This window comes from Cynocephalus volans, chromosome 4, assembly GCF_027409185.1.
Source record: "Cynocephalus volans isolate mCynVol1 chromosome 4, mCynVol1.pri, whole genome shotgun sequence".
In the NCBI taxonomy this organism is placed as follows: domain Eukaryota; kingdom Metazoa; phylum Chordata; class Mammalia; order Dermoptera; family Cynocephalidae; genus Cynocephalus; species Cynocephalus volans.
Genome location: NC_084463.1, coordinates 13,215,162 through 13,240,962, shown reverse-complemented (window position 1 = coordinate 13,240,962; position 25,801 = coordinate 13,215,162). Strand labels below are relative to the sequence as shown.

Genomic DNA, 25,801 nt, shown 5'->3' with positions numbered 1-25,801 from the left:
CTGCAACCACTCAGTACAGCCCAGATTTTAAAAGTTCATGCTTCAAGGCAGTGATCTCCAAGCCCGTTTTGTGTTATGTAAGAATTTTTTGAACATGTATCCCGAGACATGTATGTGTGTGTATATAAAATTTTATGTGTGTATATATAATTTTATATACATGTAAAAGTTTTTTGGGCCGGCCTGTGGCTCACTTGGGGGAGTGCAGTGCTGATAACACCAAGGCCATGGGTTTGGATCCCTATATAGGGATGGCCGGTTAGCTCACTTGGGAGAGCGTGGTGCTGACAACACCAAGTCAAGGGTTGAGGTCCCCTTAACAGTCATCTTTAAAAAAAAAAATTTTTTTTTTTTTGTGACTGGCTGGTATGGGGAACCAAACCCTTGTCCTTGGTGTTATCAGCACCATGCTCTAACCAAGTGAGCTAACTGGCCAGTCCTCCAAGATAATGTATATTTATAAAGTATAACAGTGCCTACTTGACTAATACTTTAAAACAGTGACAAAAATTTAACTTACATGAGATAAAAATAAAAGACCTAATATTTTATTTAAAAAATTTGGGTTACTTCTTGCACCCCGCTTTTTTGGGGGGACATCTGGCCTCTATAGGGACCGAACCCTGGGCCTTGGCATTATCAGCATCACACTCTAACCAACTAACCAGTCAGCCCTTGTGCCTCACTTTGCTAGCGTGTTCTGGCCGTGTGAAGGCGAGCGACGTCCTTAACCCTCCAACCTTCAGTTTTTTCACCTGTAAAATACGATAAAAAAACTATCTGAGCATTGTGAGGGTTAAATGAGATAATTCAAGTAGAGCTCTTAACCCTACCCTCCCCAAGAAGAAAAGTCTTCTTTTCCCCCAAAACTTTTGTATTAGAATTCAATCTCTCCAGCTTCCTTTTTGCCATGCTGAAAATAGATCCGGGGCCTTTTCATTGGAAAGATTTTACACAATTTCCTTCAAGAGATGACTAGGGGCTACGAATAGTATCAAAAGTGGGGAAATCATACAGGTTTTAGAAACCTACCATTTTTCATATATTGGGCACGGAGTTCCTGACTTCCTCTCTTGAATGGTTCCTGGAAACCTGTTACAGCAGATCTTCTCTCCTCTCGCAAAACATACTTATAAAAATATAACTAACATATACTGATAACTTATGTGCCAGCAGGCACTGTTCTAATAAGCACTTTACACAGTAATATTATATCATACCTCGCAACCAATCTGAGTTAGGTGCCATTCTTATCCCCATTTCGTTTAATAACTTGCCCTAGGTCATACAGCTAAGAAGTTATGGAATCAGGATTAAAACTTCGGTGCGCTGCGACTCCAGAGCCTTCGTTCCTTACTACACCCCGGCGCTTCGAAGCCGCTGGGGCAGAGCTCTTGTTGGGGTCGGTTTGTAGATCAGGCTAGAAGCGCACTTGCTGCAATTCGTTGGATGAATGGATGGATGGACAAAGAGAAGAAACACAGTTGCGTCGTCATAGTTGGCCCCGGCGGTGTGTACGTTTCTCGCTGGCCGGCAAATGCGACACCGGCGCGTCTCACCCGCCTGCCCGGGCAGTTCCAAACACACGCGCCTTTTCCGGTTCTGGCTCCGCCTCTCACCGCCCGTTTCGCGTTCAAGAAGTTTGTCCCCAGCGCCGAGCCGTTTCCCCGCCCTCGCCGCTGCCATGGCGGCAGCTCCGCCGCTCTCCAAGGCCGAGTATCTGAAACGTTATTTGTCCCGGACGGATGCGGGCGTCGATGGGGGTCCTGAGTCCGGTCGCAAGCGTCGCAAAAAGCGGCCGAAGGCTGGCGGGGCCGGCGGCAAGGGGTGAGTTGGTGCTGGCGGGGGTCGAGGCCTGTGGCTGCTCGCCGCCCCCCTCGCCTTTCCCAATTCCGCCCTCGGCCGCCCGGCTCTTCCTTCTGTCCAGGCCGGCCGGCCTCCCTGCTCTGATTGCTCGGCCGGCCCCTGCCTAAGCCCAGGGCCCCACTCGGACCGCTCCAGGCCCGGCTTGCTGCTGCTGCCGCCCCGCTGACCCCTCGCGCCTCTGAGCCCTGTCGCCCGTGTGTTAAAGCCAGGCTGTAACTTTTCTTACTCTTTTGCCGCCCTCGTAGCCTTCGCTCCTCTCCTGTAGGGGATGAATATTGTGCCCCGAGAATAATGGAGCTGATTTAAAGCCTTTGTGCTTAGATTTTTAGGGCCCAGAACCTGCCTGTCAAGGGCTCTGGTCCTGAGTCAGAGACCCATGATCACGTCCTGTAACTCTTAATACTACTACGAACAATTACTAACACTTATTCAGTTCTTATCATGTGCCAGACACCGTTCTAGGAACTTTAATAGGCGAACACTTCTGTGAAGTAGGTACTGTTATCCCCATTTTCAAATGAAAAAACCTTTGTGGCCCAGTGTACTGGGTTGAATAGAGTCCCCCACCCCCCAAATTCCTGTCCACCAGAACCTCAGAATGTGTCATTATTTGGAAATAGGGTCTTTGATGATATAATCAGTTAAGATAAGGTCATACTCGATTAAGGTGTGTGTAAATCCACTATGACTGGTGTCCTTTTAAGAAGAGGGAAATTTGGACACAGACACAGGAAAAACAGCCATGTGCAGATGGAGGCTGAGACTGGACTGGATTTTTGCTGCCACAAGTAAAGGTCTTTCTGGGGCTTGCAGAAGTTGGAAGAGGCAAGGAAAGATTCTCCTGAGTGGTTTCCTCAGAGCTTCCAAGGCAGCGTAGCCTTGCAGACGCCTTGATTTTGGACTTGATTTCAGACTTCTAACCTCCAGAACTGTACAGAATACATTTCTCTTGTAAGCCACCCAGTTTGTGGTACTTTGTTATGGGCAGCCCTAGCGAACTAATACACCCGGTGAAGTCAAATAGTTGCAAAGAACTAGTCCATTTTCTTTCCTGGTTTTGTTCTTGTCTTACTCTTGCTTTCTCTTTTCCTCCCCCTCTGATTTGTATGGATTCTTTGAAGGCAATGCCATGCAGTGAAAATAGCTTGAGCTTTGGAGCAACACCGATGAGAGTTTGAATCCTAGCTGTGTCACTTTATAGGCTGTGTGGCCTTGGGCACGATATTACATCTTTCTGAGCCTCAGTTTACTCATCTTTAAAATGAGAGTAATACTGAAGGATACTGCTTATATTAAATGGTTGTTGTGATTAGAGATGTTGTGTCAAGTGTCCTTGACTTTTCAAATAATAACTGTTTGCATCTCAGTTCACCCGTATAACAAACATTTACTGAGGACTTCCTATGCCAGTTACTGCAGGGTAGTGAGCATGCCTCTGCGAACAGGGAAGGCATAGTCCTTGTTCTGATGGAGTTTATAGTTTAATGGGAATTCAGGCTTTAAACAACTAATTATACAACTAATTAATTTATTTCTTTTGTAATAAATAAATTGAAAGTATTTCAAGAGTGTGTAACAGGGTTTTCTAGTCTGGGGGGGGAGAGGGTAGGTAAGGAAAATACACCCAAGGAAGTATTTATGCTAGGACCTGAAGAACGAGTAAGAGTTTCCTGGTAAAGAATGAGGAGAAGAGTGGATCAGGCAGAGGGAAGAACTGCGTACATGAGAACTGATGGGGTAGGGAATTTGGCTCATTCCAGGCACCAAAAGATAACCAGTGAAGTAGCGAACTGAGGGGACAGTGGTATGACATGATGTTGGCCATATAGACAAAGACTGGACCATGCAGGATCTTGTAGGATTTTTTACTTCATCTTAAAACCAATAGATATGTGTTCTTAAGCTGGTATCCCAGAATGACTCTTCCTTTTTTGATCTTTTTATTGTTCCCATTTAGAATGCGGATTGTGGATGATGACGTGAGCTGGAAAGCTATCTCCACCACTAAACCGGAAAAGGAGGAGGAGGAAAATGATGGAGATTTGCCTGTTGTATGTATCTTTTGGGGCTATCAGGACTTTGAAATAATGCAAGCTTCTTAATCTTTACTCTCAGGGCAGGGTAGATTTTTAGAGGGGAAAGTTGAGCACTGAGAAGAGGTCACTTTCCAAAGAGCTGTTTAAAATAGTCTTCTTTCATGGTACCTGTACACTGATTTCTCTGTTTCTGGAGGGCCCCATCAGCCTAGAAATGGGAACTAATCACAGAGAGAGAGAGAGAGAGGATTCCTCAACATCAGTGATAGAGCCGTGATTAGCATTAGCCGTGGTTCAATTTGTAGGAATCTATCTTAAAAACAATGTTTGGGTTTAATTATAGGAAACTTTTGATTTGTCCCTTTTATTCATTGATTTAACTAAGCTTTAAAATTGTACCTGTACTGGAGATATGTAGATTAATAGAATATAGTGTCTGTACTTTAGAGGTTATACCCTAGAATGAGAGACTGAATTTCAAATGATTTTAGCAATATGATAATTTTTTCTGGGGGAAGTGCACCTGGCTAGGGGATCTGAACGCTTGACCTTGGTATTACTAACACCAAGCTCTAACCAACTGAACTAACCAGCCAGCCAAAATGATAAATTTTGGAGATGTATGAGAGTACTTCAAAAAGTGTGTGGAAAGTAGAATTAAAAGATAATGCGGGGCCGGCCCTGTGGCTCACTCGGGAGAGTGTGGCGCTGATGGCACCAAGGCTGCGGGTTCGGATCCTATTTAGGGATGGCCGGTACACTCGCTGGCTGAGTATGGTGCGGACCACACCGTGCCGAGGGTTGCGATCCCCTTACTGGTCAAAAAAAGATAATGCGAATCTTTCCAAAAACTTTTTGGAGACCCGTCATATATCACATATGTACCAAGTGTCGTTACAGCACAGGGGAGGTCACACACTTTATATTTCACTGGGAGATGTCATGAAAGATGTAAATACCTGAGTTGAGTTTTGAAGGATGAATAAGAGCTGGGTGGACCAAGGCATAGGCTAATAACCTCCCGTTGGTATATTCCTGGAAACATTGCTGAGAATTTCTGAGAAACAAGGTAAAAAAGAGAGCTGTTGACAGGCTGTATTGTACTGAAAGGTGGTGAAGATGGATTCCAGATGAGTGCATTTAATGCTAATTCCCAGCAAAATTCTAAATAGATTATTTAAGAGATGGTTTGTTAGTAATTAGAAGGGAAATAGTGATTATAAGGAGCCAATTTTGTTTCAGTCAGAACGAATCACTCAGAATTAATATTTACCTCATTTTTTTATTTTATAAAAGGAATACATATTTATTAAAGAATATTTGGGAATTATAAGAAAATTGAAAGTTTTAAGAACAATATACAGTATATACAATATAATAATATGCAATATATTATATAATTACAAAATACAATATAACCACTTGTACTGTGACCATCCAGAGATAACTGCTAACATTTGGATGTGTTTCTCTTCAGTTTTTTCTCTTCGTAGATTATACATGCTTGTATTTTATTTATTTTTTTGGGCGTAATTGGAATCATACTGTACATATGGTTTTGGAGCCTGCACTTTCACTTAATAATTTGTTATGCATACTTCAGTAAGACCTTAAAATATTCTTTTTGATTTTTAATGGTTGCATAGCAGTTCAGCATATGATGGTACTTCAAAAAGTTCATGGAAAATAGAATGAAAACCTAATATGAATCTTTCCATGAAATTTTTGAAGACCCCTCATATATATTAACTTAACCTGTCCTATTACTGGACACATGAGTTGTTTCCAGTTTTAAAATATCATAGTGCTTTGATAAACATCTTGTGCATAAACCATTGTAGGAAATCTGTTTATTTCTTTATTCCTGTGGAATGAAATTAGTGAGTAAGAGGGTATGGCCTTTTAACCTATATTTCCATATTACTTTCCGAAAGGTTCTACCAATTTGCACTCCCACTACAGGTATATTTGTGTGTCACTTAGTGACTGGAATAGTTCTGAGAAGTGTATTGTTGTGTCAGCATCATAAGACACAAACCTAGATGGTATAGCCTACTACACACCTAGGCTGTATGGTATAGCCTATTGCTCCTATGTGAGTAATGCATTGTGCTACAACGTTGTGACAGCTATGATGTCACTAGGCGATAGGAATGTTTCAGCTCCTTTATAATTTTATGAGATACTGTCATATATGCGGTCTGTTCTTGACTGAAACTGCTATGTGGTGCATGACTGTATATGAGAATGCCAGTTTCCCCATTTCATCAAAACTCAAGCATTATTAACAAAAACAAAAGCAATAGAAAATCTATGCCTACTTGGCACATGAATAGTGGTGTCCAGTTTCTTTGAACATTAGTGAAATGGATAATTTTTCACATTTATTGAGCATTTGTATTTTGTGAATTTCCTGTTTCTTCTTTTTTCATTTTTTAGAAAATTGGAGTTTTTATTTTTTTAATTGATTCATTTGGTATGTGTATAAGAATGTATTGTCTGTTTTATATGTTGTAGGTATATTTGGTCATTTGCATTTTCATTTCATTTATAATAATTTTTGGCATTTAAAGGTTTTAATTTTTGTGTAGTTAAGTCTATTAATTTCCCTTTGTAATATTGTCTTTTGCTTTTATGATGACCCAAAAACCTAAAGAAATGAAGCTTTAGCTCCACTGCTTTCTATACTGGTTAAAACAGATGTTGATTGTTGAATTTATTTTTGTTACTATGAGATCACCACCCCCATCCCCACTGATGATAATGGCAAAAGAATTGTGATAACTACGATACCTGTGGCAGCAGAAGAATAAGTAATAGGTACAATTTATTGAATATTTACTGTGTACCAAGCACTGCTAAGCTTACATGAATCATCTTATTCAATCCTCATAGCAGTCCTTCGAATCCCACTTTTACAAATGAGGAAATTGAGGCTTAGAGAGAATAATTTGCCAAAGGTTACACAAAGGCTAAGTGGTAGAGCTGGGTATTTAGATCTCAGTTCATCTGCCTAAAAGCCTGTGCTTTTAATGCCCAGTGAGAAATCTGAAAACTAAGTTATATGAGGAATGTATGATAGGATCTTGGGAGAAGAGAATTAGAAAGGAATTATGACTTGGATTTGAATTGCATTTCTGCCACCTTCTAGGTCGTGACATTGAGAAAGTTACTTTACTTCTCTGGGTCATAGTTTGCTGTTCAGTAGTCTTCAGCCTTTGCAGAGTTATTGTGAGGATTGAGTGAGATAATATAAGTAAAGCACAAAACAGTGCCTTGCACATAGTTGCTACTCTGTAACTAGAATTTATTATGCCAGTCATCTTTGAAAGTCTGTCATGTAGAAAGGGGATCAGTTGCAGCAGAGGTCAGAACTAAAGTTAGTGGAAAGAAGTTATAGGAAGGTAGATATGGGTCCAGTAAAACCAAGAACTTTCTAACACTACTCAAAAATGCAGTGGACTGCCTTGTAAGGTAATGAATTCCCTGTCGGTGAGTTCCTTGTTAGAAAGGGATTGGATGAGTGATCGTTTATCAAGGATACTATAGAGAAGGTTCCAATTTGTTTGGGAGTTTGGAGGATATGAAATGTGGTTTTATCACTTAAAGATTCTGTGATTCTGTGTGCATCTCAATGACTTTCTTTGGCTGGATTCAAGAAAACCAGTCACTGTGATTACCCTACAACAAAGGTTCCATTGGAACCCAAAGTTCTTCTTTAGTGATAGGCATGACAGGGAGGCAGCCTATGTTTTCATTCTGAATATAAAACAAAAAATGTAAAAGGAATTTAGCTGTTAGCTTACAAGAGGCAGTTGTGTACCTGGCAGGTTAATAAAAAAGTTTCGTAATGAAAGAAATTAAACTTTGAGGCAAAATTGATTTGTCAGAGAAAGATCTACAATTAAACCAGTATGGCAACAATCAGATGTTTATGGTACAAACATAACTGAGGACCCCCACATGTTTCTTCATGACTGTTTTGGGTATGTGTGCACCATGGGGAATGGCCATAGCTTCAGGTTCTTGAGATGACAGTGCTCCTTGTCTGGATATTGTGGATTTCCTTAACATAGTGTCCTTACTCCCACAGGTGGCTGAGTTTGTGGATGAGCGGCCAGAAGAGGTAAAGCAGATGGAGGCCTTTCGTTCCAGTGCCAAGTGGAAGCTTCTGGGAGGTGAGTTTCAGCAATAGATGAATCTAAATTTCCCATTTATAGGAGAGGGCTTTTTTCCTTTTATACATTTTTCCTTTAGAGTACTGCATAGTAAGGCTGGCTGGTTAGCTCAGATGGTTAGAGTGCAGCCTTCTAACACCAAGGTCAAGGGTTTGGTTCCGGCCAGTTACCAAAAAAAAAAAAAAAAAAAAAAATCACCTAGGCCAAGTTGCTCATTTAATAGAGTAGTGCATAGTTTATTTTAGTGTGTCCTTGATTCTGCAAAATACAGTGGAAGAAAGAATTCAAGACTTCTTTAGAGGCAGTAAGACATAGGAACTTGGAGACCAGGTGTATTAGTCCATTTTTGTTGCTTATAACAAAATATCTGCAACTGGGTGATTTACAAAGAAAACAAAATTTATTGCTTACAGTTTCTGAGGCTGGGCAGTCCAAAGTCCATCCGATGATGGTGACAGTAACCCAGGGTTCTCACATTGCAAGATGGTGGAAGCAGAGGGAACAGAGAGAGAGACAGAAAGACTCTACTCTTCTTTTAAAGCCCTCAGAACCATGCCCCTGATCACCATTTTTAATACATTCACTACTGCATATCCTACAATCTAATCACCTCTTCATGGCTCCACCTTTCAGTTACCATAATAGGATTTCCCAACCTCTTAACAGTTACAATACATAAAACTTGTGGGACACAATTCAAGCTTCAGGGAGTTTTGGGGTGACGTAATTCAATCCACTACACCAGGTATCCCTCTTTCTATTATATTTTTAGTATTAGGGTTACTGATTTTCTGATGTCAGTTCTGAAAGGCCCCCACTCCTCTCTGGAGAACAGTTATTATATATGCTGGACTTTGGGAAGAGTTTATAGGGAACAGAGGAACAGAGTTTGGAGACTTCAGTCACCTCAGTCCTCATTCACAATGAAACGACACATGTATGGGTCAAAGACCAATGTTTTTTGTCCTTTTTATGTTAGTGAATTTCTGTGTTCTTCCCTTAAATATTGGTATTTTACAGTGCATTGTCCTCCACTTGCCCACTGTTAGGTACCCACAAGGAAGTGCCTTTATTAAATATTTGCTCAATTGTTGAATTGCTAATAAGCATTTCATTCTTGCAGCCTGCTGCTCTTTGGTAAATCATTACTTGATGTTTAGTAGTCATTCCCCCTTTTCCAAGAACTTGGTTGGTAGGTGTGCTTATTAAGGGATGCAGACCAGTGAGTCACAGTTCTGGTTGGAGCAGGCATTGAGGCTGTCTGTGGCCAGTGGAATCATGCTGGTTTTTACCCTCTGTATTTGTGTTTTTATAAATAAAGATCTTGCTTCTTGATAGCCGTTTCACTGCAGTTCGCCTCTGATGCGTGTTCCTTTTTCTCACATGGATGATAAAAGAATTATCTCCTAAACAGGATTTGTCTTTCTGTGTTATAATCTGTCCCATTAGGTTAATTATCCTACAATTCTAATTAGAAAAAAAATGCATAACAAAATTGACAATTAGCTATAGATTAGTGATTGCCATTGTCTCAGTTTTCAGTACATTGTTTTTTAGCTTTATGAGTGAAAACTTTATTATCAGGATTATTTTATCAGAATCCTTTTCAGTCTTTCCATTATTTTCTGCTTTATCCCATAGCTGTGTTTCCAATCTCTTCCATAATCCTTTTTCCAGAGAGAATCTTCTGGTTTCCATATCTATAGGTCTAGGAAGTGACACACACACACACACACACACACACACACACACACACAAATAGTCTTTTTTCTTCTGCTTCACTCACTGCCTCATCCCAATTTGTTACTGAAAATATCCTTACTGATCTCTGACCCTTACTTCTTCTGGGGGGATGGATTCTAATCAGCTAAGTCTTTTCCTCATAGTAAAGGAGTTGACTTGGTTTAATTAATACATTCAACAAGTATTCATTGGATCCTACAGCTTTTATTTATATTTTGGCCATGGAGCTCAATTACAAGAAATAGAGGGAGAGAAGGAACTGGATTTTGGAAATGTCCCAGTTGCTATAAACATTTCATTCTGTTATGCCTTTGAAAATTGAAGGTCTCAAACTATGTATTTTTTCAACTACGTATTTTTGAAGATTGCACATGGACTCTGGAGTCAAGCAGATGTGGATTTATTAATTTTTAAAAATTTTTATCTATTTATTTATTTTTTGTGACTGGCCAGTAAGGAGATCCAAACCCTTGACCTTTGTGTTATCAACACCATGCTCTGAGTGAGCTAACAGGTGGATTTAGATGTTTACTCCTTCACCACTTATTAGCTCTATGACTTTGGCAGATTATCTTTCTGGATATCAACTTTCTTATCTATAAAATGGGGATAACAATATTTATCTCCTAGGCTTGTTGTGAGAATTAAGGTAATGTATATAAAGGATTGGTGGCTTATAGTAGGTGATTAGTAAATGCTTGATCCTTTTTTTCCTGGTGATTTTTTCCCTTTCTAACAAGGAGCACAGTGATGTGGATTAAATAGCTAACAACATTTCATTTTGATGTGCACAGGTTTAGTCAATTGGCCTTTTGAAGGAAGAGTGAATTTAAACTATAAATTATCTAGTCTAAATATCAGTGGGAGATACTGATTGGGAACTCTGCACAAAAGAGGTTTTATAGAGAACATTGGATTGGGAGTTAGAAGACTTAGGTTCTACCCTCTTTATCTTAGTAACTGTGACCTTAGGTAAGAAATCACTCATCTCAGAGCCTCTATTTTCATGTTTGTAAAAGGATATCTGCCCTGCTTACCTCATAGGGTATAATATAAAAAATTGTATTTCTAATGCTTTGCAAATTTATGGCCTGGTAGGCAAATAAGAGGGATTATTTTTAAGATATTCATGAGTGCTGGTATGCTGCCCTTAAGCAAGAGAGCTGCACAGACCTTTTGGGCTTTCTGAGTAGTTCTGAGATGTGTATTGCTAGGGCTTTTGAAACTTTGGGTGCAAGGAGTGGAAAGAGCATTTGTGGGAATCTGACTCTTTGCTATTTGTGTTTAGGCCACAATGAGGATCTACCCTCACATGGGCATTTTCGTCATGATACCCCGGACTCATCTCCTCCCAGAAGGGTCCGTCATGATACCCCGGACTCATCTCCTCCCAGGAGGGTCCGTCATGATACCCCGGACTCATCTCCTCCCAGGAGGGTCCGTCATGATACCCCGGACTCATCTCCTCCTCCCAGGAGGGTCCGTCATGATACCCCGGACTCATCTCCTCCCAGGAGGGTCCGTCATGATACCCCGGACTCATCTCCTCCTCCCAGGAAGGTCCGTCATGATACTCCCGATTCTTCTCCTCCCAGGAGGGTCCGTCATGATACCCCAGACAGTTTGTTCCCCAGGAGGGCCCGTCATGATTCTCCAGATCCTTCTCCCCCCAGGAAGCCTCATCGTAATTCTTCAGGTATATCTCCTAGGAGAGTCCGTCGTGACTCACCAGATCCATCTCCTCCTAGGAGAGCACGTCATTATTCACCAGATATCTCTTCTTCCAGAAGGACCCGTAACAACTCCTCTGATATATCTCAACCCAGGAGGACTCTTGACTCCCTGGACTCACAGCAACTCAGGAGGCCCTGTCATGACCCCACCGCTTTGGCTCCTAATGTCGCTCATTCACTGCCTAGAACTAAAAGTGGTAAATCCCCAGAAAGAGCTTCTAGGAAGACTTCTCATTCCAAGGGACTAGGAACTTCTCATTCATCACTCCCAAAGAACAGCAAACATGAGTATGACTCGGACCTCTCTCCTCCACGAAAAAAGCAAGCAAAATCCCATTATGGAGATAAGAAGCAGCTTGTTTCTAAAGGTGAGCATTGACTGTCCATGACAGGGACTTGTTCCTTGGGAGCTTTCTTTTGGACCTTTACTTGCTTTATTAGGTCTGAGAATGGAGTTTCTTTGGAACAGTTTTGAAAAGTGAGAGGCTGGGATTAGGAGAGTTAAAAAATTATAGAGGCAGGTAGGAAAGTTTTTATGTATCCTTGTATTTACTCTCCCCACCCCATATTAAAGTACTACATGTTTGTTGCAGAAACTTTAAATGTACAGAAACGTATAAAGAAGCAGAAAATACATGACACAAAATTCTGTCATTCAGTGGCAATCATTAGTGTTGTAGCCAATGTCCTTTTAGTCTTCTTTGGTATGCGTTTTTAATGTAGTTGAGCCCTGGCTGTGCAGAACATGCATATCGCATGCATGATTTTGCCTGTTGTCTTTACTTAACATAATCTTTCTTAGGTCATAGGAACGCCTCTGTTAATATAATTTTTAATGGTGTTGCAGTACATAAGTTCACTTAACCATTTCCTTGATATTGCATGTTTCTTGTTTCTAAGTTTTTGCTTTTATAATTCTTATAGTGAACATCCTTGTATATAAACTGTTGTCCCCATTTTGGATTATTTCCTTTTCTACTTCTAGATAGTTTTGCTGGAACTTTAATTACTTCTAGATAGTTTTCCTAGAAAACTAAGAAGTTGATTTACTGGGTCAGAAGATGTGGATGTTTTTAAGACTGTTAATACATATGAAGATTGCTTTTTAGGAGGTGATTTGTGTCCTATGTAGAACTTAAAACTGTGAGGGGGAATTTTTTACTCCATTTTTTGTTCCTAGGTTCTGTTTTAATTTTTAAATTAAAATACTTTTTTGGGCCGGCCCCGTGGCTCACTTGTGAGAGTGCGGTGCTGATAGCACCGAGGCTGCGGGTTTGGATCCTATAGGGATGGCCAGTGCGCTCACTGGCTGAGCATGGTGCAGACAACAGCAAGCTAGGGGTTACGATCCCCTTACCGGTCAAAAAAAAAATACTTTTTTATCCTTTAGTCGAAGACACCAGAATATATTCTAGGTGCTTCTCACTTTTGCCTCGCCATGGAGAGCTGGCTACAAGTTGTTTTGCCCATTCTGTGGGTGGTGTAACTATGTCATAGATGAACGTGTTGAGATTTCACATACTAGTCACAGTTGCTAGTCACAAGTCACTTGAGAATAGAATCCCATGTCCTGCCTGCTGGTTTTAAAAGTTGTCTCTGACTTTGCTCTTCTCACATGTCATACATATTTTTGTTTAGGTTAATGATAGTTCTTCACAGGAGGACTAAGTAAGTATTGTACACTAGCTTGGTAAGTTCTTCTTTTAGATTCTTTCAAGGAGATTAAAGAATTTATTCTTCAATTTCTAGGTTCTTCTCCCAGCCATAGGAAATTTCATAGAAGTTCTTCACCTAGGAGACATCAGAGTCACACATTGGACTCTTCTTCCTACCTAAGTGACTGCTGGAAAGGCTCTGAGTCAGGTCTTTTTTCTTCACGGCTTAAACAAAGTACAGGGCACCAGGATTCTGATTCAGATCTTTCACCTCCACGGAATAGACCTAAACACCAGAGCTCTGATTCTGACCTCTCTCCACCAAGGAGGAAACAGAGGACCAAATCTTCTGATTCTGATCTGTCTCCACCTCGAAGGAGTCAGCCTCCTAGAAAGAAGGTAGGGATTTTTAAGAGCTATATCCTTCTTTTAAACAAGATCAGGCACATTCAGGATAGTATGGCCTTAGACCATATCCTTCTCTTAGAGTGACTCCTCTCTTCTTGTTCTGTACAAGTCGCAGAGAATCAAGCCAGAGGAGAAAGTGGTAGCTCTTAGTTGTATAGTAAATCTTAGTTTACTTAACTTACAGTTTATTTAGTTTAAAAGGGACCCGTGGAACTCTTTTCTTCTCTCCGAAGGCAGGACTAGCTATAACCCAGCCCAGAAGGACTTGTAAATTTCAGATTTCCTAAGTTGCTTCTGCCTTAATAGCCTCTTTGTTCCACAAATCTCATTTTAATAGGCCCAGAAAGACTTCCTATTTTCTTATGAATAAACCAAGGACTATAGTTTGGAGAGTGGGGTTAGGAGCACAAACCTTTTGTTGAACTGATCACATAATTTGAATCCTACTTCTGCCACTTACTGTCTGTGAGATTTGTGCAAGATCCTTAATATCTTTAAACCTCAGCTTCTTCATCTGTAAAATGTGGATAATAGTAGTAACTACTCCATAAGGTTATCGTGAGAATTAAATGAGCTAGTTCAAGTAAATTGTTAGCACAGAGCCTGGGACAAAGTAAGCATTTAGTGTTAATGATTTATTATTATAAATTGGACTACAGGTCTCTGTATCCAGAGATTAGAGAGAGGCACTTAAAATATAAAACAACTTTTTGAAATCATATTGTCTGGGAAGTCGATGTTCTATTTTGTTTTAAATCTATGACAAAGCTTGAGAAATTAGGAAAAAAAAAAAGGTCCACATGAACGCTGAGTAGCTTTATTGTAAAGAACATTAGTGGTAGTAAAGGAATCCTATTCATGAGTTGGTTAAGAAACAGAATGAAAGAACCTATGATAGGCACGTTTCTCTCCAAGGCAGTTTTCTCAGGTAAGTTTTCTCTGTAGCCCACATGGTCATTGCAGGATTGACTAGCCTGTTTCTAACCCAGGAAATGAAATTCTTCTTTTTCAGGGAACATAGTGAGGTTTCTGTTTCAATTGGACCCCTTGACGTTTTATGTATCCATTTAGTCTATACACAGTTTAATCAAGTTTAGTTGCTTAAAGATAATCAGGATATACTGTGTACTCCATTTGGGGGTCAGTTTACTATCCTGACATAAAGTTGAAAGAAAAAAGTTTTCATTTGGTCATATCTTTTGTTATTATCCTGAAATATATTCACAATTTAAGAATCTTAGGTTTGCTTGAGTTTGTACTTTTAATAGAATATTTTAGTGGGGTGGGTGGTGGGTGGGGGTCTCTAATGGACGGCTTAGGGCTTGATACAGGTTTCTGATCAGGTGACCCAAGAGTGAGTCTTCATGTGTGCAATTTGTATACTGAAAGGCCAGAAATATAAATTCTTAGTCCTCTTGTTAATATATTGTTGGTTTGTGTTTCTGTTTACTCTTTTTCTGTTTTGGTGGTGGGTGGTGGCTGGCTAATATAGGGATCCAAACCCTTGACCTTTGTTTACTCTCAAACTTGATGGTACTATAAAATTTTCTGTGAAATTAGATTTTATTTCTTCTTTTTCTATTTTGTGAATCCTATGGTAAATAATGAGAATATAAAGCTAGAGTTTTTGGTTTGGTTATTGCTAAGTGTTAGACAAAAATGTGACTAATTTTGTATACCCATGGAGCCTACTATTGCATTGTTTCATTAATATTGGATGTTCCCTTTTCCACTGCATAGGCTACACACATGTATTCTGGAGCTAAAACTGGGTTGATGTTAACTGACATACAGCAAGAGCAGCAGGAGCTCAAGAAACGGGACCAAGAAACCATGGCATTTGAGGGTAAAAATGTGAAAGTGCAGAGACCAATCTAGGCTCATGCAGCTTTTATTTTTTTTGAATGTAGCTTATTGTACCTGATATTTTAAACTTTTAATTGCTATCAAATTTTAGCTCTGATTTTATACATTATTTTAACTTCTCAGTGGGTCTGAGTGGTCAGTTGTCAGGATCATTGCCAATGCACCTAGATGTTGGTAGGACCTACTTGTGTTCTGGCTGTAAAAGTTGTTATCCGGAATCCCAAGTGATTGATTTTACTTGTTAGAATATTATTTTTGATTTTGATATCTGGTATTTATCTTAAAAAGTGTAATTTTCCTTTGCAGCTGAATTCCAATATGCTGAAACCGTATTTCGAGATAAGTTTGGTCGTAAGAGGAATTTGAAACTGGAACGTTTAGAGCAAAGGAGAAAAGCAGAGAAGGACTCTAAGAGAGCTGAGCTGTATGCCCAGTGGGGAAAAGGGTAAGGGAACCACTGAAAGGGAAAACAAGACTGCAGTGACTAGAGCAAGTCATTTCTCTGCTTTTCTGGCCAATTCATTGTTCTGCCTTCAAAGCTGTTATTAGGAATGGGAAATTTGGTGTGCTGAATCACCTTCCTAGGATATTGATGTATTCCACACTTTCAGTTGATATTCTGGGAATTTTACCATTTTCAATACCTGGCCTATGCTACTAGAAAGAGAAAGTTCTCCAAATGTAGCAGTATGGTCCATCTCAGTGTAGGAGTAGAAATGTCAAGCAGGATAGCATACACTCTTGGTTCTTTATTGTGCAGGCTTGCTCAGAGCAGACAACAGCAACAAAATGTGGAGGATGCAATGAAGGAGATGCAGAAGCCTCTGGCCCGCTATATTGATGATGAAGACCTGGATCGGATGCTAAGAGAACAAGAAAGAGAGGGGGACCCCATGGCAGACTTCATCAAGAAGAATAAGGCCAAGGAGAACAAGAATAAGAAAGGTGGGACTTCTGGGAATCATCAGAGCTGGAGATGACTTTTGTGAAGAGAGAATCCCTAGGGTGCTGATACATAGTTGTCTACAAAGAAGTCTTTCCTATCCAATTTAAAATTCCTTGTATTTGTCTGAGAGTTTAGGTTCAACTCAATTGATATTTCTATGTAGAAATTTTTTCCTCATTGCCATCCAGCTGTGAATTAAATTATGTAGGTAACTAACGTTTTTCTTACTCCTCTCATTAGTGAGACCTCGCTATAGTGGCCCTACACCTCCTCCGAACAGATTCAATATCTGGCCTGGATATCGCTGGGATGGAGTAGACAGGTAAACTGAGTATTTCCTATATTTTCGTTTTCTTTTCCACCTGATTCTAACCTTCCCTAATCGTTCTTAAATTACTCTGTACTCTACCTCCTTCTCCACTCTAGTTACCAGGTGAATAATGTGTACTTTGCTTGCCTCTACTTCTGAGGTCCACAGATCCTATTTCCCATGCTTGGAATACTCCTCCTCCTTTTGTTTCCTTTTCAAAATACTTTGTAAAGCTCTGGACAAACAACTCAGGTGGTCCAGATAGAACACCTTTTGTTTCAGACATTGGTCACTTTTAATAATATTTTCTAAGATTTAGAGGGGATGAGTGGTGGGTTGTGGTCTGGAGCCTTCTATATGTTGTATCTTTAAAATATAGCCCTTGAGCTTTAATTCTCTTCACTGTCTTAGGAGTGAGTCAGTCACTTGTAATGTCTCACAGACCCCTGCCACCTCATCTATCCACCTACCAGCTATAACTTCCTCTCTGTTATGACAAATGAACTATATTTGCTTCTATCCAAAGTTAGTCCCTCAGCTTACATATTATATCCCATCTCCTCTTGCCTACTAAAGGACATTTTTCTAGCATCTAGCACAGTGATTCTCAAACTTGTACATCTCAGGACCCCTTTACACTCTTAAAAATTATTGAGGGCCCCAGAAGCTTTTGTTTATGTCGAATATATCTGTTGATATTTTCCATACTAGAAATTAAAACTGACATTTAAAATGTATTTATTAATTCATTCTAAAATAGTAATAAAGCCATTACATGTTAATGTAATTGCCATATTATTAATGAAAAATAACTTATGAAATATAAGTTAATATAACTTAATGAAAAATATTTTCCATACAAAAAGTAGTGAGAAGAATAGCATTGATTTACAATTTTGCAAATCTCATTAATGTCTGGCTCAATAGTAGACAACTGGATTCTGCATTTGTCTTAGTGTGATATGAAGGTATATTAGATTTTTTGATACTACAACAAAAACTCGACAAGTGCTTGTTTCTTATAGATTAGTTATGTGGAATCTGAAACCCTAACAAAGAACTTTTTATACTGTTACATTAACACCCACTGATCTTTTTTGTATTTTACAATGGATCTTTTACCCATGCATGATTTTTATATTGTTCATTATTTGTAAAATATTGGGTTGCTGAGTTTTTCATACCTTCCAAATCTTAACATTTTTATTATACCATATGAAAAAAGTCACTTAACATTAACATCACCTCTGATCTTATCACTAATCTTTAAAGAATAGAAGCTAAAGAGTTCATGGTGATGCATAGTTTTTCAAAATTCTAATTTACACTTGAAAGCTTGAATTTTATCATTGGCAGCAAATATTGTTAGTTGTTTTTCTTGAAGTAAAGCTCATTTTGTACAATAGCTTTTTTTGCAGATTCTGTCAAATTTTGTGCCTAGAGGATCAAACCATCTTTGAATACAGGCAGTTTTACTTCTTTCCAATCCAGATGCCTTTTGTTTCTTTTCCTTGTCCTGTTGGCATTAGTTAGCACTTCCAGTGCAGATGTTGAATAGAAGTAGTAAGAGCAGACATCTTTACCTTATTCCTAATCTTAGGAAGAAAACATTCAGTCTTTTACCATTATGTATGTTGTAAACTGTAGGTTTTTTGTAGATAGCCTATATTGAGTTGAGAAATTTCCTTTCTATTCCTAATTTGCTCAGTTTTTTTCAGGAATGTATGTTGGATTTTGTTCAAAATATTTTCTGATTTTTCCGTTTGGTTTATTTTTTGTTCTGTTGGTTATTTAGGTTTGCATTGTTTAATTCCAAATATTTGGACGTTTCTAGGTATCTTACTGATATTGGCTTCTAATTTAATTTCATTGTGTTCAGAGAATGTACTCTAATATTTTGATCTTTTGAAATTTTTTAAGATGTGTTATACGGCCTGGTGTATGGTCTACCTAGTGAATGTTCCATTTGTGCTTGAAGAGAATGTATCTTCTGCAGTTTTTTTGGGTAGTGTTTTACAAATGTCAATTAGGTCAATGTGGTTAATAATGTTTAAATCACCTATATCCTGGGGGTTTTTTGTTTTGTTTTGTTTTTGTTGTTTTTTTCTATCAATTACTGTTAATTGTGGATTTTTTGTTTTAACTGGGTTATTGTATTTTTCAACTCTAGAATTTCCATTTGATAGCTTATATTTCTCTGCTGAGATTTCCCATCTGTTCATTCATTATGAGATATTTTCCTCTTACTTGGGAATATTTATAACTGGTGCTTTCAAGTCCTGTCTGCTAATTGCTACATCGGATTTCTATTGGCAGCTGTTTCTTGAGTATGTATCACATTTTCCTGTTTTATTTACGTGTCTGGGGTTTTTTTTGGGTTTGTTTTTTTTGTTACTAGATATTATGAACGATACATGTAGTGATCTTGGATTCTGTTAAATTCTTCTTAAGTGTGTTGGTTTTTACTCTTGCAGACACTTAACAAAGCTGTAACTTTAAACTCTTGTCTCCTTTGCAGTGGACAGCAGCTAAACTCTCTGCTCAGTTATTTCAATTTTTAGCTTCTGCTTTTTCATCAGGCCTGATAGGGTTTCCTCTGCACATGTGTAGTTTAATGGTTAAGCAAGGATTTGGTGGAGTTAATATTTAGGTTTTGGGATTCATTTCTTTTGCAGTTTCCTCTCTTCTAGGATTTCCCCACTGATTTTCTCACTGCTCTGGCCACTTTGCACTGACACCTCAAGCCAGTAAGCCCTATGGCTTTCTGCCTCCCTGAGCTGTGCAGATTGGGAAGTTGCCCTCTGCCAAAAAGACTCAAAAATCTCTTTTCACATATAGACTCCCATCCAGTTTCTGCCTGCCCGTGGTCACTCTCCCACACCTTTGAATACTTTCGAATACTTGTATTTTTAATTTTGTCCAGCAGGTTTTATAATTGTTATTTGAGGGTAGGTTAGTCTACTCAAGTTACTCTGCTGTGACTGGAACCCACCTCCCCACCTTCTATGGGCCTAAAGCATTGTCTTCTGTCCCTCAGACTGCCATCAAAATCCAGGCTCTCATTCCTCATGTTGGCAGATATCCTTAGAGTGGCTTTGGTTTCAGGCTAGCTTACTGCTTTCATTTGCAGTTCATTGTACATAGGCCGTTTGGTAGCAGGATTTTTCAGAATACTAATTTGCCTTATAGCCAGAAGTAGATCTTTTTATAGCTACGACCTACAGATGTTCCCTGCTACACTGAGTTCCCTTTTTTTTTATTTTTGGACCCAAAAGTTAGAACTCTCCTTGACCTAGATTTTTACTGGTATTTAGTTTTTCTTCATCTTTTCCAGGTGCTTTTCTCCACTTCTTATTCTGGTTTCTCCTAGATTTCTCCTTTTGTTTCCCTTTGTCATCCTTTGTTTTTTTCCAATTATTCATTCTTTCCTCACCATTTCTAGTATTGTCTCTTTTTGGCCCACTGCAAGGGAATAGTTCCAGAACAGATCCATAGTGTGTTACAGTCCAAAAAACCCATGAGGTCACTTAATCAAACCTCCCATCATTTAAAAGAGAAGCTGGGGTGCAGATAAGTAAGCAGTTTACCTAGAATCATGCAGCTCACCTGATAAAGCTGGAGTCAGAACTCTGGGCTTCTGATTTTTCCAGTCTGAAGTTCTTTCCACTGTGAGTTCTCCTGCAATTTGTTTTTTGATTCTACTTGTAATTTGGTTTGTTATTCATATGTCCTTTGTCTGCATTATTGTATTAGTGTTGATTCTCTTAAGTAGTTATTTCCCAGGGCAAGAAGCAGTGGTTTCCTTAGTGCTCTGGATACCATGACTGCTTCTAAGGTTGGAGATGGTGCTGTTCATAATAAGCTTCCCTTCTTCCTAAAGCCTTCCGTTACTCACCCCACTCATCCCTTAGGGAAGGCATTAGCACACATGTTTTATAACTTTAAGCAGCTATGTACTACGTGCCAGGGATTCCACAATTACTGAGAGACAGCCCCTGAACCTGGGAACTCACTTTCTATCTACAGGAGAAGATAGACAAGTAATTTCAGTGCTGCTTGCAAGTGTTATTATAGAGGACTTTCAAGATGCTTTGGAAACACAAAGGAACAGTAAATTAAGCCTTGGGAGGATGTGGTCAGGAAATGCCTCCTAGAGGAAGTGATGCAGGGGCCAAGTCTTAAGGGATGTCAGTAACCAGCCAAGATAAAAAGGAAAGGAAGGATGTTAGAAGAAGAGGTCCTATATGTGCAAAGTCATAAGGATGGTGGAATACCATTGTGTTACAGGGTGGGTTGTGGGGGTGGGGATCATAAACAGCTCGCTCTTGTTGGATGGCATAAAGTGTGAAATGGAATTGTATGAGATGGACTGGAAAGGTGGGCAGGGGCCCAGTCACAGAATGCCTTGGAAATTTTTCTTTTCCTTCTTTCTTTTTTGGCGGCTGGCCAGGTACAGGGATTGAATCATGGACCTTGGTGTTATCAGCACCACACTCTAAATAACTGAGCTAACTGGCCAGCCTGGGAACCTTTCTGAGGAGCTTGATCTGTACCCTAGAGGCAAAGGGGAGCCATTGAAGGATTAATGCAACTCTGCATTTTAGATAATGAAATCATTGTGGCACTAATATGAAGGACTTGAAAGGCACAAGTTTGGAAGTAGAGAGACCAGACACAAGGCTGTCTGGTCTAAAGGTGATGAAGGTCTGAACTGAGACGTTTAGACAGTGGTAGTAAGGATGAAGAGAAGAGGAAGTGGGGAAGTGGCTAGGGGATAAGATGGTAGGAGCTGGTGAATGATTTGGGGAGAAGGAAGGAGGATTCACTGGATTTGGCAACAGGGAATGTCATTGATGATCTGAAAGAGAGCTAGCTCTGTGGCATAGTGAAACAAAAGCCAGATTCTAATGTGTTAAGGAGTGAATGAAAAGTGAGAAAATGTAGACAGTGAATACAGGCTCTTTTGAGAAGTTTAGAGAATGCACAGTAATTAGAAGTGATTTGAGGTCCACTCACTACCTCCTTGAAACTCACTCCTGTATTGGCTTCATGACACTCCTGGTTCTTTTTTCTTCTCTTTTCTTTTTGGCCACCTTGGTGAGTTTCTCTTCCACTGTGCACCCCTTAAATGTTTCTCAAGGATCCGTCTATAATCCTTAGCTGTTCTCACTCCTTGTGCTGTCACTTGCTGAATCTTATCTAGTCCTGCCTTCAACCACCACCTGTGTGTACATGATTCCCAAATCTGTATTTCCAGCTCAGTAGCCATGTGGAGGATTTCTCTATTGATATGCACTTGAGGCACCTCAATTGCAATGTATTCAAATTGAACGTGTCAGCTTCCCTTACTCTAAGCCTGCTTCTACTTTTGTGTTCTCTGTCCTGTTATGGCAGCCTCATTCATCTAGTCACTCAAATTATTAACCTGTGAGGAAATTTACCTCCTCCTCCTTTGTCCTTATGTACCTAATCAATCACTGAGTTCCACTAATTTGCTTCCTGTGCCTTCTCTTTTCATCCCTCATTGTCATTGCCTTCATCATCTGTTGCTTGGGCTATTGCAATGACTCTCCTGCCTCAGATCTCCTCTAGAGGAATTTCTTTGAAATGCAGCTTTTGCTTCTGCTTTTTCCATCCTTTCTGGATGAAATCTAGGCTTTTTACTGTGGCCTACAAAGTTCATTATGATTTGGCCTCTGCCTGCTTTTCCAACTTTGACTCATGGCTACTGCCTTTGTCATACTTTAGGCTCCAGCCATACTAGTTTGCCTTTGGTCCCTGCACATACCAGGCTACTTGTTATTTCTGTGCCTTTGCTCTTGTGGTTCATGCTGTGCTCTGTCCTGAAATGGCCTCCTGACCCTTCTGGTTCTCCCTACCTTCAGCCCTCTGGTTAACTCTTTCTCTTCTCTGGCTTAACCACTCCTACAAAGCTTTTCCTGACCATTCTTGTCCATCCCTCATTTCACTTTTTTATCATATCTCCCCTAAGCTGAGTAAGATCCCCATTCTGTTTCCATGGTACCCCATGCATATTTCCACCATAGTTCATACTTTTTATTTTAATTATTTGTTTAAACGTCTGTCTCCTTCACAAGTCTTTGAGTTCATCAGGACAGGTGCTGTGTCATACTCATTTTTGTACACTGTCTACCATGGTGCCTAATAAATGTTTGTTTAATGAATGGATATAGTATGAGATGTGGACATCATCTGAGAGTGGGTTGGGCCTTTAGAGAGTAGTAAAGTTTTGAAATAGTTTGTTGAAAAGTGGAAGAAGGGTCTGAACAAAGACTAAGAAGAGGGCCGGCCCGTGGCTCACTCGGTAGAGTGCGGTGCTGATAACACCAAGGCCGCGGGTTCGGATCCTATATAGGGATGGCCGGTTTGCTCACTGGCTGAGCGTGGTGCTGACAACACCAAGCCAAAGACTAAGAAGAGAATGAATCATGTATTTTGTCCCTTTGGTACTATTGCATATGCTTAAATATTTTTACATAACTGCCTTATTTTCCTTCCTACTGATTATATTGTGAATTGTTCTCTTTCTTTTAAACTAAATGTCCATTTCAGGGTTCTGGCTGATTAGTATATCTCTTTTGATTGCAGATCCAATGGATTTGAACAGAAGCGCTTTGCCAGGCTTGCCAGCAAGAAAGCAGTGGAGGAACTTGCCTACAAATGGAGTGTTGAGGATATGTAACTTTTCTGAGGCTGTGGGTTGTAGTAGTGGGTATAGGGCAGCCAGGCATCCAGCTATAACAGTTGTCTGTGCTAATAATCAGGGCCCACACAGACCAGCAAACTTGTGGAATGCCAGTTTTGAGCACAGAAGAATATTTGAGAGTTGATCCTTGGACTTAGGTACCCATACTTCTCAGGTGTGCCAACACTGGCTGGTGCTGGCTTTCAGAGGAAAGTGTTGATTTCTCAGTGTCTTAAGGTTTGTTCATGGTTAGGGTTTTTCTTTTTTCTTTTTTTAATAAATATACATTTATTTTTTTAAAATCATTTTCGTATCTGGGTAGTCTGTTTTGGGATGCAATACAAGTTAATATTGAACCCCTGGGGATCTTGGGGGTGATGGTTGTATTTTTCCTTAATCTAGAAAGCAATGTGAGTAAAAACTTTCTCAGTGAGAGATTATTTCTCTGAGAAAACAAGAATGAGTACTAAAGTAGACTCAGGAATAGACATACGGATATTTGGAAATGTGGTATATGATAAAAGTAGCGTCACAAATCAGTGGGGAAGAGATGGATAATTGTGCTCAGAATGTTCGTTTATTATATGGACAAAAATAAAGTTGGATCCCTACCTCATACCATATATAATAAAAACAAACCCCGAAGTGATTAAAAGACATAAATGAAAAGTACCATGATAAAACTAGTATGAACAAATGGCAGATGTCTCTGTGACTTTGTGGCAAAGATAAATTTCTTAAATAAGATCCCAGAGTACAATTCATAAGATGAGATAGCTTCAACTGCTTCATAATTAAATATTTCTATTCAGCAAAGCATCCCATAGTCAAAGCTAAAGATGGTATGGATTAAGAAAAAATATTTGCAGTGTCTAAAACTGACAAGGGATTGCATATGTAAGGGATTGAATATAGAAAGAACTCCTGCACATCAGGAAGAAAAAGACAACACAAAATAAAAATATGCAAATAATGTGAATAGGTAAAATTGAAAGAGAACCAGAATGGCTAATAAGTGTATTACTTTACTAGTAATTAGAGAAATGCAAATTAAAACACTGCGTTTCCACTTTATATCTATTAGTTTGGCAGAAAATAAGCAAGAGACTGAACTTTCATGGGGAATGAAAACTCATGGGGAACTTCAACTGGTGTATCCATTTTGGAGAACACATGGGCAACACTTACTGAAATTAGGTAATATGTAGGGGCTGGCCAGTTAGCTCAGTCGGTTAGACTGTGGTGCTGATAACATCAAGGTCTGAGGTTCAATCCCTGTGCCAGCTAGCCACAAAAAAAAAAAAAAAAAAAAAAAAAATTTGGGATGCAATATTGCATATTTTTTTAGAGTTTGGCTCTGCGGCTATACTGTCTGAATTTTAATCTCAGGTGTGTCATTTGCTAGCTGTGTGACCTTTGGTAGGCCACTTAACTTCTCTGTGCCTTAGTTTCTTCATCTGTGAAATAGAGATGATAGTATATCTACCTCAAAGGTTTATTGTAAGCTTAGAACAGTGCCTGGAACCTAGTAAGTGTGTCACAATTATTAGCTGTTTTTATGTTCATTATGATCATTATCATCATCAAGTCTGGTAGCCAGCTTCCAGGATGGCCCCCAATGATTGGTGCCCTCTGATAATTCAAGCCCCTGAGTACTCCCCTCTACAATGAATAGGACAGACCTGTGTCACCAAGAGGATGTACTGCAAATGTGTGACTTCTGAAGCTAGGTGATAAAAACTTGGAAGCATTTGTCTTGTACTCTCTTGGATCACTTCCTCTGGAGGAAGACAGCCTCCAGGTCAGAACACTCAAGCAGCCCTCAGGAGAGGCCCATGTGGAGAAGCACTGAGGCCTCTCACCAGTAACCAGCACCAAGTTGCCAGCCGTGTGAGTGAGCCACCTTGGAAGTGGATCCTCCAGCTCTGTTCAAGGCTTCAGGTGCTTGCAGCCCTGATCAGCAACTTGACCACAACGTCACGAGAGATCCTGAGCCAGAAAACCCAGCTCCAAGTTCTTGACCCAAAGAAACGGTGAGATAATAGATGTTTAGTTTTGTGTTTTTTTAAAAACAGCTTATTGAGACACAGTTTACATATCATACAATTCACCCATTTATAGTGTATGATGCAGTGGTTTTTATTATATCACAGAGCTGTGCAGCCATCACCACAATTAATTTTATTTAATTTATATTTATTTATTTTGGGCAGCTTACTGGTATAGGGATTGAACCCTGGACCTTGGTATTATCAGTATCACCCTCTAACCAACTATGTTAACTGGCCAGCCCCTTACAATTAATTTTAAAACATTTTCATCACCTGTGGAAATAAGAAACCTTGTATGCATTA

The 25,801-nt window shown here is 39.6% G+C and overlaps 1 protein-coding gene across 1 annotated transcript; it reads left to right on the top strand.

The window, feature by feature from the left end:
* Window positions 1-1,681: 1,681 nt before the first annotated feature.
* On the top strand, window positions 1,682-23,752 carry BUD13 (BUD13 homolog). Its single transcript, XM_063094372.1, has 10 exons — window positions 1,682-1,827; window positions 3,824-3,917; window positions 7,996-8,080; window positions 11,112-11,924; window positions 13,306-13,610; window positions 15,360-15,465; window positions 15,792-15,930; window positions 16,246-16,430; window positions 16,672-16,753; window positions 23,351-23,752. Exons 1-10 carry the CDS (start codon window positions 1,685-1,687, stop codon window positions 23,442-23,444), a joined length of 2,046 nt encoding a protein of 681 aa, XP_062950442.1. The 5' UTR covers window positions 1,682-1,684; the 3' UTR covers window positions 23,445-23,752.
* Window positions 23,753-25,801: the final 2,049 nt, after the last annotated feature.